The 22,271-nt window shown below is 34.2% G+C and overlaps 1 protein-coding gene across 1 annotated transcript; it reads right to left on the reverse strand.

The window, feature by feature from the left end:
* Window positions 1–671: 671 nt before the first annotated feature.
* On the reverse strand, window positions 672–10,401 carry LOC18433016 (pre-mRNA cleavage factor Im 25 kDa subunit 1). The gene is made up of 8 exons (XM_011624600.3): window positions 10,110–10,401; window positions 9,875–9,997; window positions 7,786–7,831; window positions 2,838–2,931; window positions 1,894–1,967; window positions 1,667–1,753; window positions 1,476–1,586; window positions 672–1,109 (listed from the first exon to the last, which is right to left on the reverse strand). The coding sequence occupies exons 2-8, from the start codon at window positions 9,991–9,993 to the stop codon at window positions 1,038–1,040; spliced, it is 603 nt and encodes a 200-aa protein (XP_011622902.1). The 5' UTR covers window positions 9,994–9,997; window positions 10,110–10,401; the 3' UTR covers window positions 672–1,037.
* Between the last annotated feature and the right edge of the window lie 11,870 nt (window positions 10,402–22,271).

The following is a 22,271-nucleotide window of genomic DNA, read 5'->3' on the forward strand; positions in this document are numbered from 1 at the left end:
ATGATCTCCATGTTAAAAATTACATGTCCTTAAAAATTAAGTTAAAAAATCCATCTCAAAAATAAATTTATTAATAGACCCACATTTCTACATATACGGTGTTGGCTGCATAGAAATTTGGTCCTTTATATTAATCCTTTCCTTGCATAAGCACATTTTCACCTTTGGAATCCAAATGGGATTTGCTGAACCTTTGCATGCTTAATTACAACTAGATCTATTCTCTTCATTTCACATGATGAAATTCTAATGGGTATGATGTGCCTTGCGAGAAACAAAGTTATATAAGTTGTTTAGAATAAATATTGCGCCGGGTGGAGCCATCTTTATTGTTAATTAGGGTGAAGGTTCGAATCCCTCTATATAACCACTCTTTTTAAGAATAGGTTGGTGCCTCAGCATTAGTACCTTTGAACCCCATGATGAAATCTCCGACTCCATTCTCACCAAAAGATAAAAACCAAATCCCCACTAACTAAACCTTCTTTCAACCAAAATAAAATAAAATAAACAAATATTGTTACGATAACTTTGGTTCTATTGAAAGATGAAGTCCACTCGTTACAACGTTCGCATTTAGCTCCAGTGACTTTAAAACATTAAGAAATGGAAAAACCCAAATAATTTTACACCCACAGCTATTTGCATTTATCAAGACCATCCAGTCAATGTAGGTATCAAGGGGAAATTGCTTTCATACATGCGAAGTATAAGGTTCCCAAACATGCAGTACATATCGATAGTAGGTTATATGAACAAAGCTTGCACAACTGTAACATGTGGAGAAGTGTGGACGATGATCCCTGATCATCATCATCACCATCAAAGGCTTTTTCCAACTATTTGGGGTAGGGTAGATGATCCTTAATTATGGCAAAAGAAAATACTACATAACCGACTTCCCTATAAGTCTATATACAAAGAGATCGTACATCATTGGAACCCTTTGTTTGGGTAAAATCAATACACAAAATACTGTAGTTAAAAGAGTCCTTGAAACCCTGTTTGAAATCTTTATTGATGTAAGAGAACCAGCTTTAGATTCGAACAAAATTGAAGGAGAACCTGGATAGGAGCTGAGGGATGCCCGCTATCATTGAACCATAAGTCTACAAAACACCATAATTTAGTTAGCCTATGATCAAATGACTGAACTCAAACAGGAGGAGGCAGACTATTCCATAGCCCAATGAACTATGGATACCATAATCTATTAGGGTCATCATCCATTAAAATAGGCTGATGGACAGAGACCAGGATCTGCCAGAAAAAAGATGATCTCAACGCTACAGCCCACTCTCCATCACTAACTATGCATTTTTTTACATAGTCGATTTGACAATAATATGCTTTCTCTTGGAAGAATTACACACACCAACCTGCACCCCCCCCTGGGGCCCCACCCAAAAAAAAAAAGGGAAAACTAAATTGAAAGGCAATGTAATGTAATCTAAACTTAAAAGAATTCAACTTACTTTCTTGTTATCGTGAAGCTCGAACAAAGGAACAGCAAGTAATTTTAGGTTTTTTGGGACAATAAGTTGTTGACACCCTGACAACTTAACCATGAAAAGCTTGATGCATTCCTGCAAAATCACCAAACTGTGACTAACAGATCTTGTAAACAATCACATAATAAAGTAGTCACACAGTAGAAATCTACAACCTTGGGTTTCTTTATATGAGTCGGGCAATACGGGTACATTAAAGTTTCAAAATCAGGCCTCCACCACATTCCAAGGCATTCTCCTATCTACAAAATCAAGGCAGAAAAAGGGAATTCATTTGGTAGGCAATTCTAATCCAGCAAAATTGCCTCTCTCTCTCTCTCTCTCTCTCTCTCTCTCTCTCTCTCTCTCTCTACACCCATAGAAAAATAAGACTTGGGTTTACCTCCCAGTCAGTATTGGCACCATCTGGATCAAGTGATAATTTGCTTGATAGTTTGCGCTTCAGTCCATCAATATCTAGAAAAGATTCCATAATTGTCAGTAACAGATGAAAAGTTCATGTTCACTTCAACAAGTTTTATTTCTTTTCTTTTTGTAGCTTTCAGAGGGCATGAGCTCCCACAGTACTACATACTTGTGATGAGCTTATCATCGCCTAAGTGTTTCTATCTGTATGGCCTGGATATTGAAATTTTGGGTTCTCTCAAAAGATTTGACAGGGATCAGAAACCACTATTTCAACGAATGGAACTTTCCAATCATAAGAGAATGTTTCTGTTTAAAAATGGAAAACAAATCTTTGAAAACACCTTATTTAAAAAATTTATAGAAGGAAGGATTAAGTTTAGATCCTTGTGCATATATACATGACACGTGAGAAAAGAGGCATACATATGAGAAAAGAGAAAAAAGAAAGAAAATGGGGGGGGGGGGGGTGGTACTTTTGTGAGTGCAATATTACTTAATAGAACCTTTTGCAATTCTAGTTTATTCTTCTACTTATGAGACAATGAGTTGGCAGAAAAAACAATGGCATGTGACAGTCCAAAAGGTATATACAGTTAAAACTGGGATGAATTCTAAGAGGCAAAATACAGAAAAACAATCAAGATTACAACCATTGCATGCTCTGGAAATGGACAGGTAGACCTCATGACTTAGGCGCCAATGGATAGCTAGACTTGATGTATCAGTCTTTCAAATTTTACCATGATGATGAGGACCAGGCCTCATGACTTGAACTCCAAAATCAACAACATGTGGAGAGAAAAAGTGGGGAGGTTGTTGGGATGGATTGGTTTGCTTCTTTTTCCATTTATATGAATTTACATATTTTATGATGATGAATAACTCTTATCATTTTTTAAAGTTTGGCCGAGAACAAACCTGATTCTCTAGGTCTTAGGCGACCTCCAGGTAATGTGAAGAATGAGTTTCTGACTTGCAGCAGCAACACATGAGGGTGATCAAGTTCCTGGACCTATGTTAACAACAATGAAAACAACTAAAATAAAGGAATCTGCTAAGTTATGAAACAATTAACTAGTGACATATACACCCACACTCATTTATAAGCCATCTAAAAAAAAAAATCTTATAGAATAGCAATATTCCGATTCAGCATTTTAAATTCCAAAAGTAACAATAGCATCAACAATATATAGAGTAACATCAAGTAGTCAATCCAACTCCCCTTGTAATCAGAAAGTGAAAGTATAGCAAAACCTATGGACCATGGAAGAACCATAGTCCATTTAATTATCACATCAATGGATGTGATGAGAGAGGGAGGGACTCACTTAAATATGAAATACGGTAATGGTGGGCTCCTGTATTTTCATCACTGCCCATCCATTGATTGGACAGCGATGGCCCAATGGACTGGTTTTTCCATAATCAGTAGAACTGTCAATAGGATTCTAACAAATTTTCTTAATAGGACTATCTCTGAAGATGATTGTCATTTATGTGTATAATTTTTACGTATGTTTACATATATGAACATAATGTACCTACGTATGTTCTTCTCCTAAAGAATGTAAGCTTGAGACCTCGTAAGAAATGTATAAGTCTAGGAGCAACTCATAACAAGTAAGGATTGAGTTGTACCAGATCTTTTCAAATGAAAAAATCCTGACTACTTGGCATCATGTTTAGAGTCACAAACTCTTTGACTCTTGTAAATGTGTGAGCAACAGCTTAAACTGAATCTTTTCATTTATTGCTTCTTCCCCCATGACGATCCGCTTACCTAAGATGCTTTTTGTCCATAAGTAGAATATATCACAAAAGAGATATTGTATAATTAGGCAAAGTTTGTTCCTGTAGTTGAGCAAAAACCATATAAGCAAAAGTCAACCGGCCTCATTAATGACTTGGGGTAAATACTCTCTGAATTGGTGCCTTAAGGAATTCTTGAGCATTAATCTCCACATGAAAGTTGAAGCACTTGAGATTTAGTGAAGTTAAATGCCATTGAATGGATGGTTGTACATATAGAAGTACGCTAGGCTCTTACCCTACTGATAAATCCTCTATTACTGTAATATGATAATTGAATAATAAGAGGGCATTCTAGTATGAGGTTGGCCTTTTTAATTCCTCACCATATTGTTATCCTTTTATTCTTTATGATATTATTAGGATAACAGGACTTTTAGGATATATGGCTGTCTCACATTTTTTCTTTTTTTATTTTAAGTACTGAACATAATCACCTCCTTCCTTTTTAACTTGAAATTAATGGTGGGACTTTATTTCCATGTTTCATTCTTTATCACATAAAAACCTTTCTTGACACATCCTAATACCAAGAAGGAGATTATGTGATCATATATGCTTAAGCCTACGCCATCCTCTAGTGAGTTTTGAAGGTGAACTTCAAGAGTTGTATAAAATTGAATTTGGGGCTCTTGGCCTTAAGGATGTGATCCATACTGAGGAAGGCGGTCTCCTTGAATGTTTTACAGGGTAACTAGGAGCAGCAGAATTCACACGTGTAGAAATAAAAGCAGATTAGTGGGGACTATGACATTGTTATTTGTGACATGAGGAGACTGGGACTCAATGAAGTGTACTATATAGGTATATGAAAATCGGCATTAGCTAATACAAAATCCCAAAAGGTTGATAAATGGACTTGGTATTATTGAAGGTGAGGAGGTTAATGTTCATTGTATGGCTCATAGTTAAGGGAACCTCGATCCCACGGTTCCTACAAAGAATCTTGTAGGGACCCCGGTTTTTCAATTTTGGGATCTCGCTTCTAAAACAAGGGCACCATCAGTGGAATCCAATTCCATTTCGAAATAGATCCCCACTCCTATCAACCATGGTCCAAGATTTCGGTTCATTAAAATCTTGGGTTCCATGTTTGTGGGATCTACTTTCATCAATGGATGATACTAGGTTAGAGATTGTCATTGTCCCGAGTTCCCATTATTTAGGAATCATAAGTTCTATGATGGTAAAATCCAGTACCTTTTTTGCATAGCATGAAGTTCCATTATTCTAGATTCTTAATTTAAACTAGGCATAGTCTAGAGTGAACCATTGTTTTATTAAGTCCTATTATGTAAGCCATCCTTCTTAGTTGTGAGAATATATATTTTATTTAAAATCTTATATTTATGATGTCCTATTGTTTTAGATTCTTAAATCAAAATGATAAACCTTCTTAGTTGTGACATGAGAATATATGCTTTCATTTCAAGCTTTGGAAAGCTTCTTTTACATGAGAGAGAGAGTAGTTGACTACATTAAAAGAAGATGACTCTTGAGTGATAGGATTCTAGGTTACTGGGGCCAACCACCGAGGACCTTGATTCCTATATGTTAAGAATTTCGATATTAGAACAAGAGCAACCCCATTATATAACATACTAAAACCTCGATTCCTTAACCAAGGGAACTCGTACTAGCTCTACTTGACAACCTCATTTTTATGTATAGTGGAGCTTAGATTCCTGCTAGTTAAAACATCGAACCCATTGACATGGGATCTTGCTCTCATAAACCTAAGGATCTTGTTCTTTTTCTTGTTCATTGTACGGATGCCGATCCTAACCCCAAGGAGATTCCACTATAGGGTGGTTCGGCGAGTCCCAAACCGATCCCGCTCCCGTCTACAACAACTATGGTATGGCTCAAAGGGAACTACTCAATTCCTTAGAAACTTGGCAGAATATCAAAGATACCAATGAACTACTTCTGAGATTTTCTATATTATCGACAAATCCATGTCCCCTAGGTAGAAAAATAAGATGGTAAATAGCTAGGTCATTATGGTTTAATCCACCCAAAAAAAGGTCAGAATGGTGTAAACAGAAACTTGTTGAAAATTATATTTATTCAGTTTTGTTTGTCTACTCCCAGACAACATACCTATAAATTTTGTATCCGTTAAATGACATTATTGTCCTTGAGAAAAGACTAACAATAAAAGAATTATCCTCAGGGTTTATTTCATTTATGCTGATATTCACTCTTGATGACCATTAGAATCTTGAATGATAATTAGTAGACACATATTTAGCTTGAGTTAAGAGTGTCAAGTTGAAAATATATTACCCAGCATGGATATTGTGTCTCTCATTATTTACCTCATGTCGTAAAGTTTGCAAGTTTCTTTTATCCTTCATGTTTAAAGAGATACGCCTAACTTGGTCATGACTCTAGAATCTAGATTCATTTGGCTTCGTCTTTGTATTAACCTTCAGCCCTGGAGTCGCTGTTGTGTATTCATGAGAGAGCCAGCAAAATTAGCTTCCATTGCAGTTTCTCACCCCTCCATAGAGGATTAAGCTCTCTCTCTCTCTAGAGGATTAAGCGCTCTCTCTCTCTCTCTCTCTTTATTTTTATATGCATTTGATTTTATCCCCATATGTTGGTCTTAATAAGGGTATACATGTCCTCTTCAATACATAAAATATGCTTCCTTTGTGCTGGATGTTTCTTGACTTCATTCTTTATGCTTTTACTAATATAAATTTAATTTTTTTATAGGAAAAATATTTGTTAGAGTTCGTCAACTCATGTGTCCATCAATTTTTTGAAATTTGGAAGGGATTTGGGATCCAAAGCATATACTAAATCACTGTAAAGCCATTTTCCCTCTGGTCCATGTATTTGAAGCCCCACAAATAGTGCAGAGCTTAGGATTTTTAAAGAACTAAAATATATGGTCCAAAAGAAATATAAAATAGATCGTTTTAAGGTTTTTTATTTATTTATACTATTTTGCATTCACAATCGTGGTTTTCAATTGATGGACCAGCAAAATTGTGATCCAAAATCCATCTCCAATTTGGATTGAGAGAGTGGGTGTGTCCAGAAGCACCTAAACCCTACCCTTTTTTATAAGACAAACACATTGTTTTATGTAGAATCTAACACAAACTTGGAATAATAAACAAAAGCATTTGTACAGATTAATATACCCTTGGTTATTTTTTAAATTAAAAAATATAATAGATGAAAAGATATATCACATCCAACAGGACCAGGAATAAATTGTAGTGGTAGCAGAAGGAATAAGCAGGCAATCACCGGTCCGTAAGAATTTATGCTACCATTTATCTTGACAAGAGACATTCACCTGGAACTATGGTTCATCTCAACCTTCCATCATTAGAGTGGATGGTGGATGTCCCACTTGTGGAAGGCATACAATACATAAGAAGTGCATGGTATACTTTCCCATGGGTCGTGATGTTAAAGAATCTAGCGAGTGTCCCTCACCTGTGAATGTTATATACAATACATAGGATGTGTATGGTATATTTTCTCATGAGTCATGATGTTAAAAGAATGGGAAAATTTTATATCGACCCCTAAAAAATTATTTAATTTCACAATAACCCCTCCCTTATTTTTCCTATTGCAAGGCATTAATTTTTATTAATATGTATCTTTCTACCCCCACTTACAAACTGCCCCCAAAAAATTATTTTTACCTCAATAACTGCCCTTCGTCATCTATTGCTATTTTGGGGACATGAAAGACGGAGGACTGAGAAAAAATTTCATATTTTGTTTGGGCTTATTGGGGTAAGACAACAATAGGGAGGGAAGCATGAGGGGGTGAGATGATAGATACTTCTATAAGCTAATGTTGTATGATGTTCTAAAAATTAATGCCGTGCGATAGAAAAAAAGAGAGAGGGGTTATTACAAAATTGAATTTTTTAGGAATATGTACAAAATTATCCCTAAAAGAATCTAGCCAGCTAATTACTATTGAACATTCAGTTTCTTTTATAGGAAGAAAATGAAGAAAGCAAATCATAAACAACAGATAAAGTAGACAAATATGTTATAAGGATAAGATACTAACCAGAATGACTGCTGCAACGCAGTTCCTTATACCATGTCTCATATAACTGATACACATGAAAGAAATCATGTTGGCTCAGTAAACAAGAAAATATATTGTTTAACCTATAACTATGTGCCAAATGTAGTTTGGTGGGGTTTTCCAGAGGAGATATTCAATTTTAAATATCTGGCTTCCATGACAACTTTCTCATCAAATCCCATAACTAGCCAGAATTAAATGCAGTAACTCCTAACCAACCTTAGTAAAGTTCATCGGTGCAGCAACATGTGTAATGCAATAAGCCCATTCAGTATGATTATTAAATGCTCCTCACTACATAATGGCCATGAATATTTAAGCATATTATTTAATCTTAATAACCGAAATAACCATATCAGTTAGCTGAAATTTCTTCTATTTAACCGGAATAATAGCTCTAAATTTAATAATTATGAACTAATAACCAAACCTAAGGATTCACTTGATACATCTTAACTTGACAATAGACAAGTAATGGAACTTCCTCTATACACAGTTCACTAGTATACAGTTGCCTAGTTTAAATTGCCCATTGTACCTTAGACACAAGCCGTTACCGCACTATTTTCACTAGGCAGACTAAAAAAATCATAAAGTGATAACTGTTATTACAATACAAGAGCAAAACAGTGAGAATAACTTGTATTGGTCGGTTCATTCAGATGTAACTGTTTCTATTATATGCCATGATGAAACATGTATAGAGTTCACTCATATGGTCTCAATGCACATAGCCATGTTCATCACTTGGCTGTATATAGTGATAGTTTTCTTGCAAACAAAGTAGCCCCCTCAAATTATCCAATATCTAAAGATTGGATGGGCTACAATAATTCACATAAAGCAATGGAACCTCCAGAAATACGATTCCAGTTAGAACGCAATACTTAAAAAATGTTTGGCTGTGTAACTTGGACCCAGAGTCATGGGATGCTCTCACTATCTTCGAAGTATTGCACTCCCTCGACACATAATTTTACCTTACAAAATCTAGTCTAGGGCAAATATAATCCAGTGATAAAGCTGGACGAAAAGAAACATTTGTTAAAGAACCTTCAAAATTGCAATCTCTTGAGAGCCTTTTAAGAACCTTACAGAGCCCTGGACAGATATGCCTGTCGGCTAAAACAGATGGGATTTAGGCTGTCAATCGCAGAGAAACAAATATCTTGAAAATGATTGAGAAAACATTGTGAAATCTCGGTTTCTCAACAAACCACCATGATAGTTCATGGTAGCAGAGTTTTATCGCTTTAAGAAACGTTCTCATCCAGTTTTCAATTTAAAATGTAGTTTACATAGACTTGAAATTCATTTGTCCATCTATGACAATTATACTGGAGCAGATGGGACTGGTTGGAGAGGACGCCCATGTCACAATATTTGAAAACTGAAAGTATATAGTAGGTGTAGGTGGCTTAGGATGCCATGACCACAGTGACCTTGGCATCTATCACAACTGTGCAGAAAGGCCCTAGGGGAGTTTTAGTCTTATTTACTTGTTTCTAGTGAAATCTGTGTGTTAAATCCGAGATTAAACCATTCAACCTTGCCATAGCTCTCTCATAAACAGAAAGATAGATCCCAAGGTCCAAGCTATATTTTGTGTTGATCAAACACATGATAATATATGAATCTTCACAGATTTAGCCAAGACAATCAAAACTCTATTAAGTGGTTTGAAGTACCAAAAGACGAGTTTTAAAACCATTTTAAACTAATGCAGGCAACCATGTCCCCTGGATCCTCGAGCATTTCTTAGATCTTTTGAATACTTCTTACTCAACCGAGAGCTACAGAAACCCAATTCAGCAGATCGATTGAGAGAGAGATGACATGGTGAATCAATTGATATCAATGAATAATCTATATCGAGTAATCTACTCTACAACAAGAAATAGAACTGACAAAAAGAAAAGAAACAAATTTTTACAGAAACCCAATGGAGTAGATGGTGAATCAATATCAAATAATCAGCTGCGCTTGAACAAGAAATAGAACACGAAAAAAAGGAAAAGAGAAATGATTAAAAAGAGAAACCCAATTGAGAAATTGGTGAATCACTTACTTGGATTTCATTCTTTCAGTTCTATCTGAGATATAAGCATCTTTTTCAGGCTTGGGTTCCTTTGATCCAAATGAGTAACAGGAGAGAGGATACACATCCACAATATCACCAGAATTCATTTTCCTGAAACCCCAAAGGAAAAATTCATCAAATAATTACAAAAACACAAAATGAACATAAAGAGAGAAAAGTTCAGAGAGAGAAAGTTGAATTCTCATCAAAAGTTTGAACTCACCACTGTAAAGAAGTAAAGTAGAATATGTTCTGGTGGGTTCTTGTGAATGAGACCCCGTATCCAAGAGGGCGTCGTTCTCTCACTGTTAAGAAGCTCCACTTGAGAGAGAAACCGGGAACTCTGATTCTTGGAATCAGTAACTGGATTGAATCCCAATGCCCACTAAGCAATAAGACACTCTCTCTAACTGGACTGAATTCCTATGCCCTCTCTGCGATCACAGTCCCCCCTCTCGCAATACACGATGGGTAAAACGACTCACTCTCTCTCGAATACCCAACTTTGCAAGAACGAATCTTCTCTCTCTAGAATACTCACTTTGTAACGAGATTATTCTCTTTTTAACACTCTTTCTTGAATTTCTCTCAGGAAGGATATCTGCGTAAGCAGGGCACATTACTTTCTCCTGCTCCCACTATCGAACAATTCTACTAATCCCTATTTAAAATGCAATGCAACTCCCTCTCTCTCTCTCTCTCTCTCTCTCTCACCAATATTAATTCCACTCTCTTACAAGTAATATTAATTACTCTCTCTCTAATCTCTGTGCAATTAAATATTGACCTGGCTGGAGGAAAAGGCCCAGGATAGGATGCTTCCAGTTTCTTCTTCTTTTTATTATTTTGTATTATCTTTGAGAAAAGTTAATGCTTCCTTATTCCTCATCTTTTTTTAGAAAAGTTAACCCTTACCCAAATCATAGAAGCAATGGGTTTTTTCCCAATTAAAATACCTTACACATTGATATTTATACTATGGAAAATATCTTTATATTCTTTATTTTTAGATTTTATTACTATATCTCTAGTTTTAGATTTCATTTATTAATAAATCTAAAGTTTCAAAAAATATCTTCTAATCCCATTGACTTTAAATACCTCTCTCTTTCATCCCGTGCTTATCCAAATACCTCTCTATCTCTTCTCGTAGATTAAACATCGTTCTCTTTTTCTCTGGGTATACTTGTTGTGTATTTGGTTTCTCTCCATATACTTGGTGATTGGAGGGAAATGGGAAACGTGAAGAGAGAGAGAGTGAGGGGTTAGAGATGAAAAAGATGGAGAGAGAGAGAAACGTACAGGGAAAGAGAAAGAAAAATAAGTTTGGGATGATGGCTTTTAAAAAAGATGTATCTTTTTAGATTTGTTTGGCCTTAAAAAATATGTTTAAAGTAGCTTAGGAGATTAGAAGAAATAAAATCTACAAATTTTTATACTCCAAGATATCTTTTAAAACCTTGGGTCTAATGTAAAATGAAACCTAAAAATAAAAGGCATGAAGATATTTTTCCTTCATACTATATTATTAAGTCAGCGTCAAGGAGTGGACACATCTCGCGAAAATAAAAAGGCTAACTAATTCTATAAAGATTGTAAGAAATATTATCTTTGAATAAGGAGGGAGAGAGAGAGTATACACTTATTTTGATATAAAAAATTAATATTTAAAAAAGAGAGAAAGAAACTTAATATATTTAGGAGGAGAAAGAGAAGTCTTAAGGATAGATAGCTTTCTATTTTTTAGAGGGTGGGGGAGAGAGAAAGAGAGGGTGCCTAATCCTATTTTACGGGAGAGAGAGACCTGGAGAGGATATTGAGAGAGAGAGTACATTGGAGAGACTGCTAAAGAGAGAAATATGGAAAAAAAATCAAGAAAATAGATAGATTTAAGGGAGAGAGAAATATGTTTGAGAATGAGATAGAATGAAAATCAAAGAGAGAGATCATTGAAGATTTTTTTGGGTGTATAAAGATGACACATTCATTTATCTTATCTATAGGGGTGAACACGTGTCGCGAAAATAAGAAAGGATCCTAATGTTATAGAGATTGTAGGACCTATACCTCATTTGTTTAGGGGAAGAGAGATACTAAAATTTTGTACGTGTAAAATAGAAATTTTAAGAAGAGAGAGAAAAAAAGTAGAGATTTTAGGAAGAGAGATATTGTTTCCATATCTTATGAGAAATAAGAGAATTATTTTTATCCCACCCTTTCCTAAAATTTGTAAGTGAAAAGTAGAGAAAAGATGATCTCTACCATTTCTTAATATTTTATACGTGAAGAATATATATTTTAGGAAGAATATAAGAGATAATATCCTAATATAAGATTTTAAAAAATCAACATTTTAGTAGGATTTATTTGAAAGAATATACATAAGAGATAAAGATAATGATAGATTTTAGGAGATATTTTGAGAATGAGAGAGAGTACATTACAAGAGAGAATATGCACAAGAGAGAGATAATGAGAGACTTTGAGGAGAGAGTACATGAGAGAGAATGAGAGATTTTAAGAAATAAACATTTTAGTAGGATTTATTTGAGAGAATATGTACAAGAGAGAGAGATAATAAGAGATTTTAGGAGAGATTTTGAAAAGTAGAGAGAGTATGTATAAGAGAGAGAGATAATGAGAGACTTTATGAGATATTTTGACAAGGAGAGAGAGTACGTGCAAGAAAGAGAGAATGAGATATTTTAACAAATCAAGATTTTAATAGGGTTTATTTGAGAGAATATGCACAAGAGAGAGAGATAATAACAGATTTTAGGAGAGAGTTTGAGAATGAGAGTATGTGCAAGAGAGAGAGAATAAGAAGGAGAAAGAGATAGTCTATACAAGATAGAGGAAGGGAAAAATGAAGAAAGAGGAGAGAGAGAGCTCAATCTATATCTCACCTTTATAGTTACTATTTCCTCATCTAAAATATCAATATCATGCTAAGAGAGAGAGATTACATATCTCATGTTATATCAATTCTATCATAATTAAGTTTAGAAGTCTTATAAATAGAAGCCTCTTAATATCTCAAATTAGTTTCACGTGCCCCTCTCAACCTCTCAACAAAGTGTGCTTTGTTTATCTCTTCATCCCTCTCTCTCTCTCTGTTTATGCGTGAGTTTCATAAATTTATTGGTTTATGGCTTTAATTTGTTATTTGAATTAAGGAAATTATGACTTTTTAGTTTTTTTTAATCAATGTTTTGGCTATAAAGTGAGAAGTTGAATTAAGTATATATTAGGAATTACGATGGTTATTGCATGCTCTTCATGTTATTCTTTTGATTCTTGGTAGTGAAATTTTGGATAAAAGACTATTAAGATTTTATTCATGGATGGCTTTTTAGTTTTTTAATCAATGTTTTGGCTATTTGAAGTGAAAAGTTGAGTTCAGTATATGTTAGGAATCTTGATGGTTATTACATGCTCTTTATGTTATTTTTCTGGTTGTTTGTAGTGAAATTTTGGATAAAAAAATCTTTGGATTTTGTTCATAGATAAATTGAGATACCTATTTAATTTTTTTGGGCAACGACTTTATATATATATATATATATTACATTATTAAGCAAGAGTTAAGGGGTGGACACGTGTTACGAAAATAAAAAATGACCCTAATGTTATAGAGGTTGTAGGACATATTCCCATGTTTAAGGGAAGAGAGAGACTAAAAGAGAGCGAGAGAGAAAGTAGAGATTTTAGGAAGATAGAATTATTGTTTCTATATTTTATTAAGAAAAAGAAGAACTTTTTTGGTCCAGCCCTTTCCTAATATTTGTGCCTGAAGAGTAGAGAAAAGGCGATCTACACCATTTCTAAACATTTTATGCGCGAAGAGTATATATTTTAGAAAGAGAACAAAAATAGAGACTTTAGGAAGAAAGAGAAAAAGTAGAGATTTTAGGAAGAGAGAAATTTTTTCAATATTTTAATTTGAGAAATAAGAGATTTTTTCCTTATATTTTGGATCAAACTGAGAGACAAAGATATGCATATATATATCTAAGATGGTTCCATATCAAAGTTAAGAGGTGGACACGTGTCACGAAAATAAGAAGGGACCTTAATGTTATAGAAGTTGTAGGGACATATTCCCCATATTTAGGAGAAGAGAGATAAACTAAAATTTTGTGTGTAGAGTATAGATTTTAAGAGGAGAGAGGAAGTAGAGATTTTAGGAAGATAGATATATTGTTTTTGTATCTTATTAAGAAATAGGAGAACTTTTTTTATCCAACCATTTCCTAAAATTTGTAATTGAAGAGTAGAGAAAAGAGAATCTATGCCATGTCCTAATATTTTATGTGTGAAAAGTATATATTTTAGAAAGAGAGAAAAAGTAGAGATTTTAGGGAAGGAGAAAGATAAATTTTTCCAATATCTTAATTTGATAAATAGGAGATTTTTTCCTTATATCTTAATTTGAGAAATAAGAGATTTTTTCAAGAGGATTCTCTATCCAAACATGATAACATCTCTCAATGGAAGCACATCTCACTTCTTCTTCCTTCCCTATTTTTTGGTTTGAACTTCCTAAAATAGGCACCTATCCCAAACTCAAATTCAAGAGAGGGAGATATGCATATATATCTAAGATTGTTTCCATACTCAAGAGGACTCCCTATCAAAGCATGATAAAGTCTCTCTCAATGGATACATGCCCTACTTTTTTTAGAGAGAGAAAAATATGAGTACATATATAAGATTGTTTCCATATCTAAGAGGGTTATCCATCCAAGCATAATAACCTTTCATTTCCCATCCAAGCATGATAACCTCTCTCCAATATGCAAAGTCACTAGATAGAAGTTCTTCTCGAAGTGTTTTGTGTTTGTTTTTTGTGGAAAAAGTTTTTATACTTTCTCTACAGTATAGAAGATATATGCTTTCCTTACCATTCAGCCGTCTGATTTTGATCAAGAGAGTCACTCACCATTTGACCTTAGATCCGACGTCTCAAAGTATTTTATTTTTAGTTTTTTTTATACAAATTGTATGAATATGAAATTTGGTACGTATCATATTCTCATTGGGGCGCACCTATAAAAAATATTAAAAATAATGTTTTGATAAAATATAATGACCAAAATACCCCTTAAAACTTTCAGGGATATTTTGATCATTTTATTTTATTGGAAATATTTTTTTATATTTTTTGCTAGTGCGAGTTTAATAGAGGATTGGACATCCAAAATTTAGTATCAAAATAGTTTATAGAAAAAAATTACAAATAAAATAGTGTAGAGACGTGACATTGTGATTGAGGCAATCTTAGCCCTCTACAGTTGGATAAGGGGAAGTATATAAGTTTTATGCGGTAGGGGAAGTATAGAAAGCTTGCCTTTTTTTTGTGCTAGAGAAGTTGGAGAGAGAGAGAGAGAGAGAGAGAGAGTACTTAAGGAAATTTTCGTATTCCACAACCCATAGAGAGAGTCGTTAGGGAAACTTTTATATTTCATAACCCACATTTCATTCATGCCATTGTTTTTTTTTTTTTTTTCTTTTTGAGAGAAACTTTATGGGTTGTAGATAGAGAGAATACTTTGGAAAACTCTCATATTTCGGAACCTATATTCCATTCATTGCAACAACATGTCCACAACATCAAAAAACACACTCAAAGACAAATTTTGAGAACAAAAAAAATAGAAACAATGATACCAAAGAATAAAAATAAAAAAATAAAATACAATGGATTAATTGTATACCCTACCCGCTGCTAAGAAATTGTCTTCTACCGTGCCCACCTTATACTATGAAGGGATTGCTTCTTGATAATTTCATTTTGTTTTTGTAGGCACGAGGGTGCATCCCTAGTGTGAGGGAACACCCAAGTGGACTACATTCCCTTCATGTTTAACTTACAACATAAAGAGATGTGGGAAATGTTACACCTCTTCATGGGGTTACACTTCTTCATGAGGGGGTTACACCTCTTCGTGAGGTTGCACCTCTTCACGAGAGAGCACTTTCTCTCATTATAAAAGGGGAAAGGGTGCAAGTCTCCATATACACTACAACACATATAAGAAAAGTGTGAGAGCTCATATTGAGAGATAGAGAAAAAATGTGTGAGAGAGTACAATCCCTCTCCTATTTGAGATCTAAGTAGAGATCTAGCCCTGAGTGATAAAAAGTTTGCGTGAGGGTCAAGTTTGGACTACTCCTATCACATCTGTTGGAGTGTTTGTGAGTTTCCACCTCGCTTGGGATTTGTGGCGTGGAATTGATTTCGGCAACTCTAATAGTTGTCGAACGTGCCTACATGAGTTGATCATTCCTCTCCACATTTGTTCACCAAAATTATTGTACGAGCACTAATGTATGATACACGATTTTTTGTTATTTTATTTTGGTTCCTCTTCAGCCGTTGGACCGTATTTTTTTCAACATTGGTATCAAAGCTATCGTGAAGCTGGATTCTCGATTGTGCTCGCATAACCATTTCCGCCTTACTTGTGAAGGCTTGGCTGTGGTTGGCTTATGATGTTGCAAAGTGCACATAATGGTTATATTAAAACCATGGGCATGTGCATTATACAATCTTCATAGTCATATTGGCCTTATGTATGGGTTATGCAAGTTGAGGCATTCTAGACCATAAGGATTATATCTAACTAATCTTGATAGGCCTCATATGCTAAGCCGTGCATGGTAGGCTTTACTTCTTTTTTCTTGGTATGTTCAGGCCGTATACAAGGGCATTTTTTTTAGTGGGTGTGCATTTAAAAAGGTGTACCACTTGCAAATTATGAGGTATTTGAGATACAAGATCCAAGAAAGAAATTTGATATTGATTGCAAACAAGAGTTCAATGTGGCCACACAAAATTTTCATATCAAGACTTTTAAAGGTCAAGTTTTTTAAGTAGCAAGACAATTAGCAAGCGTAAAAATGATAATCTAGGTACTATCATGTATCAAACAAATCGTGTGATATCCATATTAATTGGTGCAATTTTGTTGTTTTGACTTAGAATGACTTCTAAAAATGAGATTGCAGATCTCACTAAAGATGAAAAGTTGAATGGGAGTAGTTTTTCTATGTGGCATAGGAAAATGTAATACCTTCTAAATGAGTAATGTACGCTTGAACACCTAACTACCATTAAGCAAAAACCTTAACAAGGTACCGCTGAAGAACATGTCTGTGAATATGAGGCATAGGACAATGCTGACCGTAGCACTCGCTTTACTTTGATGACCTCATTCGTGAATTCGAGGGATTCACCACAACAAAGGCCATGTGGGATGCACTTCAGCAGAAGTATGTTGGCACTTCCGCTGCTTGGTTATGAACCTTATCTATGACTTTTGAGACATACAAAATGCCTCCAAATGGATCGATCACAGACCATGTCAAAAAAATGTCTCAAATGGTACATTACCTAGAGGCAGTTGGAAATAAACTCAGTCACGAGCAACATATGCTCGGATTGCTTAGGTCTCTTCCAAAATCTTGGGAAAATATTAAGTCATTGATGCTGCATAATGAAGTTGTAACAACTTTTTCCCAATTTCTTATCACCTAGAGATAGAGGTTGAGTTCCGCTCATCTTCTGGAGCTGGAACCGCTCTAATTGCCCAATCCAACAGGCCTCGAGGCTGTAAACCTCGAGGTAAGTTTAGGAATGGGGCACCTCAAAGGAAAGAGCAACCTAAGCAAGAAGCTGATGAAAAGAAAAATGTCAGGCATAGACGCGGGAGGCGCATAAAGGGCAAATCTGAAATAACTTGCTACAATTGCAAGAAGAAGTGCCACTATGCACATGAATGTCTTAAACCTAGAAAGATACGAACTGATTTCCTTAGTTATGCAAATGTTTGCACTCAGGTGCTTGTTGCTCATTCACAATTTACTAGGTGGACTGTGGATTCAGGAGCGACAAGATATATAGCAAGGGATCGAGAAGGGTTCGTTGAGCTCCAAACTTTGCTGGTTGGAAGTCAGAAGATAATGCGGTATTGTGCATAAGAGGATGTGCTAGGGGTTGGAACTTACCAACTCCAATTCCAAAGTGGACGGGCCCTTCTTCTCCATGACGTCCTCCATGCTCCCAGAATGAGAAAAAAATTGTTTTCAATTCTATGTCTAGTTAGAGATGGTTGCTCAATTTTATGTCTAGTTAGAGATGGTTGCTTAATTATGCTACCTTTACATTTCCAGATGGTTTTCACTATTATGGCCAAATTTTTAATGACTTATTTATTTTGGATAATAATGATATTAATTTTTCCCTTCATTCTACCTATATGACATCGTCATCCTTTTCCACCTCTTATATTACATATAACTCCATAATGTGGCATGATAGACTTGCTCATATAGGAAAAGATAGGATGATCTGGTTAGTCAAAGAAGGATTGTTGCCTTTATCCAAAATAGACCTACATATTTGTGAATCATGTATAGCTGAAAAATCAACTAGAAAGCCATTTCCTAAAGCAAAAAGAACAATCGGTCTTCTAGACATAATACATTCTAATATTTGTGGCCTATTTAAAGAGATGGTCTGTGACGGTTTCCGTTATTTTATCACATTTATCGATGATTATTCTTACTATGGATATGTATACCTAATCTCGCATAAATCACAAGCAATAGATTGCTTTCACCGTTTCATGATAGAGGTTGAAAATCAATTGAACAGAAGAATTAAGGTTCTTCGTACTGATCGAGAGAGAGAATACTTATCTGATCAATTTAAGAAGCTTTGTGAAAATAAGGGAATCTGAAGACAAGAGACAATGTCATACACTCTGCAACAAACAGAAAGAAGGAATCGTACTATGTTTCCATATCAATTACACTAAAAGCAATATGTATGTGTTTCCACATTACATAACTTTGTCCTATTTACTAGCATTAAACTATTAACTCTCATTTTTACAGGTTGTGGTTTCTATAAGGTTACAAACTTAAACAATCCAATTAAGGCGCACCTCTAAATTTTATCACAACATATAATTTTGGTGTAAAAAATTCTTAAGATTATCTTAAAATTTATTTTCATATCTAATTATAAAGTTTTAAACTCAAAAAATGATTAAAATCAAGTAGATCTATAAACATATAACAATCTTAAAAATAGACGGTCTAGATCATGTGTTGCAAGATGCACTATTTTAGTGTCTCTAAAACTTTTTTTTTTCATATTCATATATCTCTATGTCGAGATGATTGATTAGAGGGTTTTTAAACATTATAACAACCTTTTCCGATGGAATTTTTAGATGCATCTGTAATTCTACATTTTAAGGTTGGAACTTTATATAAATTTTTTCCTTTTTTAAAAGAATTTGATTTGGACTTGAGTGATTAGTAAGTTACATTAGCAATACTACATCTCAAGTTCGATTCATTATTTATTTTTAATATAAAAAGGTCACTATCATTTTGCTATCAAATGTGGGACAAGCGGTTGGGAATGTGCCTAACAAAGGTCCTGGCTTTTTTATACTTTGACATAATTTTAGCTTATTAATTTCAAATCTAACGGCTATAAACAATTGTAGTAGTTGGGAATGTGCCTAACAAAGGTCCACTGGCTTTTTTATACTCTTACATAATTTTAGTTGACTAATTTCAAATCTAACGGCTGTAATCAAATGTAACATTCTTGTACAGTAGATAAATGGTATGGCAACATTCCACTCACTTTTTAATTCATGGATTCCTTCCTCATTCCCATGATTCGGTAGTTGGGGCGGTGAAACCGCAATGTTTGGAATTTCCAGTCCCACAGCTTACCAACCCAAGAGACAAAAAAATTCATAAAAAAATATTAATTATTAAAAAGAAAAGGGATTATTTATTTATTTATTTGGATTTTGCTTTTCAAGTGGATGGATAAGGTGGATTTCAAAGATCAAATTTTGGAGGATAATATTCAAACTTTGTCCTACCTCCCAATTGCTAAGCCAAGAGGCCTCACTCCATTGGATAAAAACAAATATTAACATAAAAAGTAAAAACTCATAAACTATGCTATATCTGATGTCATGCCTAAATTGGAAACCTTTGTTTTAATTTTTGGATAGTTGAGGGCTAGGAATCGAACTTGAGATATGACGACGTCAATTGTCAAACTCAGGCCCAGGCCCAAGCCCTAGCCCGATTCCTTAACGAGCAAACGACCTCGTAAACCACTTATCACATTGTAATTACAAGGGAATCACATCATGATAACTATAACACATGGTTCCGTTTTTTTTTTTTTTTTGAAACAACACATTGTTCTATTTCACTTATAAGTGACAACCATAGGGCTACACAGTGAAAAAAACATAAGAGATTCTATGATTTCAATTAAATGTAGGGGTTAGTAGGATTTGGGAAGAAGAAGTGCATTTTACTCTTATTATTTCCAGAGAAAGGGAACCAATACTGTCAATGGAGTTTGAGAATGACCACTACTAGGTCATACTTATTTTCATTGGGAACTCCATAGGGCTCATAGAACTGGTGTTATGAGATAGAGGTCATATGACTCGGCTTCTTTGAAGGTCCCCTAAAATTTATTGTACCTTTTTTTTTTTTTTTAACCTAGAAAATTCTTTGTATTTGTATTTTTATTTGATATTGACCACGTATACTGTGCTCCGTTAGGAGCATAGTTTACTGCCAATTCCCTAGGTCAGAAGACCTACTTAAGCGGATTTTTTCAATAATAAATTTTGGGAGGACTTAAGAAATACGAGATGATTATTCCCATAAAAAAAAATAGATATTCAAATTACAGTCTCTATTCTATCTCAAGACACTATATTTTTTTAGGTGCATAAAGGATACAATTAGGATTTTATTATTATTATTAAGGTTAACCTATAGGTTGAAGATGTTATATCCCAAAAGTTTGGAGTCCTAAAATTAATTCTAGGTGGGCTTTTACCTGAGGGAGTAAATACACATTCTACTCCCAAGGGAGTAGAATATCTTTTGGCTTATATTCTTTAGTGGTAGACGTGTTTGATGGAGAGAGGCCTAGGGTTTGAACTTTTGAAGTTTAATCTCAAACAAACAAGCTACTCTAGCCTTTTTTTTTTTTTTGGTCAAAGTCTAAGGTTGATTGTGAAGAACACAAAATTGATATATGCAGAACACATAATTGATCTATACCAATGGTAGATTTATTTTACATATATGTCAAAGATTAAAAGTTTCTATCATTTGAGAACTCTATCCATGAAGATATACACACGTGTATGGTGCATGTGCAAAGAAACACGTAGGGAGTTGCTTTCTTTTATAAGTGATGTGCTTGTAGATCTCAAACTAGAAGACCCTTGCACATGCAAGACCAAACATTTAAATTGAAGCACTCAATCAATGCACACGTATTGGTAGAGAGAGACCCATCCAAAATTATTTTCAAATTTTACACTCATATCCCTCAAATATCTTTGTTTCTGGGTTAGGTAGTGAGGATGACGAGCTCCTTCTCATTTTTGAAATAATCTATTTTTTAATCCGTTAGTGAAAATGGAGGTCAAGGCTTTTAACTGGGGCTCAGATGTCACTACCACCATTACTCCTGCCCCCTTCGCTCAAGGAAATAGTTTATATGAGGGTGACGCCCTAGATAATCAAATTGAAGCACACAACAGAAATTCACTGGAAGAGGTGATTTTGATGCTAAGAGACACTCAATTCGATCATCTCGACCTCAAGATGTATGAACAGAGAAAAAATATATTTCAAGTCTTGGAAATAGTGCATCTTGTAATATATTTATCTAAATTGTAACTTTTCAAGATATTTTAATGCTCATGGATGAGTTCAATCTACACTATTTTTTAATCTTTCAACTTTTACGATTAAAGATGAAAATTATTTTTTAAGTCATCAAAAAGATGTTTTGATATGGAAATATTATATTTCAGCAATATTTAAGGGTGTCTTACCTTCATCGGTTAGGGCCTCAGTCTTACTTTTTCCAATATATTTTTGAAGTGCACTTTACTTTTATAATATAAAGTGGATGCTATGGATAAATTTTTTAATCATTTTTACTTTTATAGTATAAGGTGAGTGCTTTCTATAAATATTTTTTGTTTTTAAAATTTTAATTATAAATAGAATTCTTTTTGTAAATTTATTTCAATTTTTTATTTTATTATATTTTATTTATTTTTTGTGGCCGTGGCAAATTTCTCATTTTAAAACCTAGCGGTAAATGTCACAGCTCAAAACTAAGAAGGGGGTAAATGTAAAAAGAGGCTAAGGTTTTGAGTTTCTATTTAGTAAACAAGGAAAAATATATAAAGATACCATTTACTTTGAATAAAAAGAAGTCATAATCACTTTTCTCTATTGGATTTTAAATATTGAGTGTGTCAATAAACTCGAAAATTTAAGAAAAAAAAAATTTTGAAAC

Source organism: Amborella trichopoda, chromosome 5 (genome assembly GCF_054954075.1).
Source record: "Amborella trichopoda isolate Santa Cruz 75 chromosome 5, AtrichopodaSantaCruz75HAP2 v2.0, whole genome shotgun sequence".
Taxonomy (NCBI): Eukaryota; Viridiplantae; Streptophyta; class Magnoliopsida; order Amborellales; family Amborellaceae; genus Amborella; species Amborella trichopoda.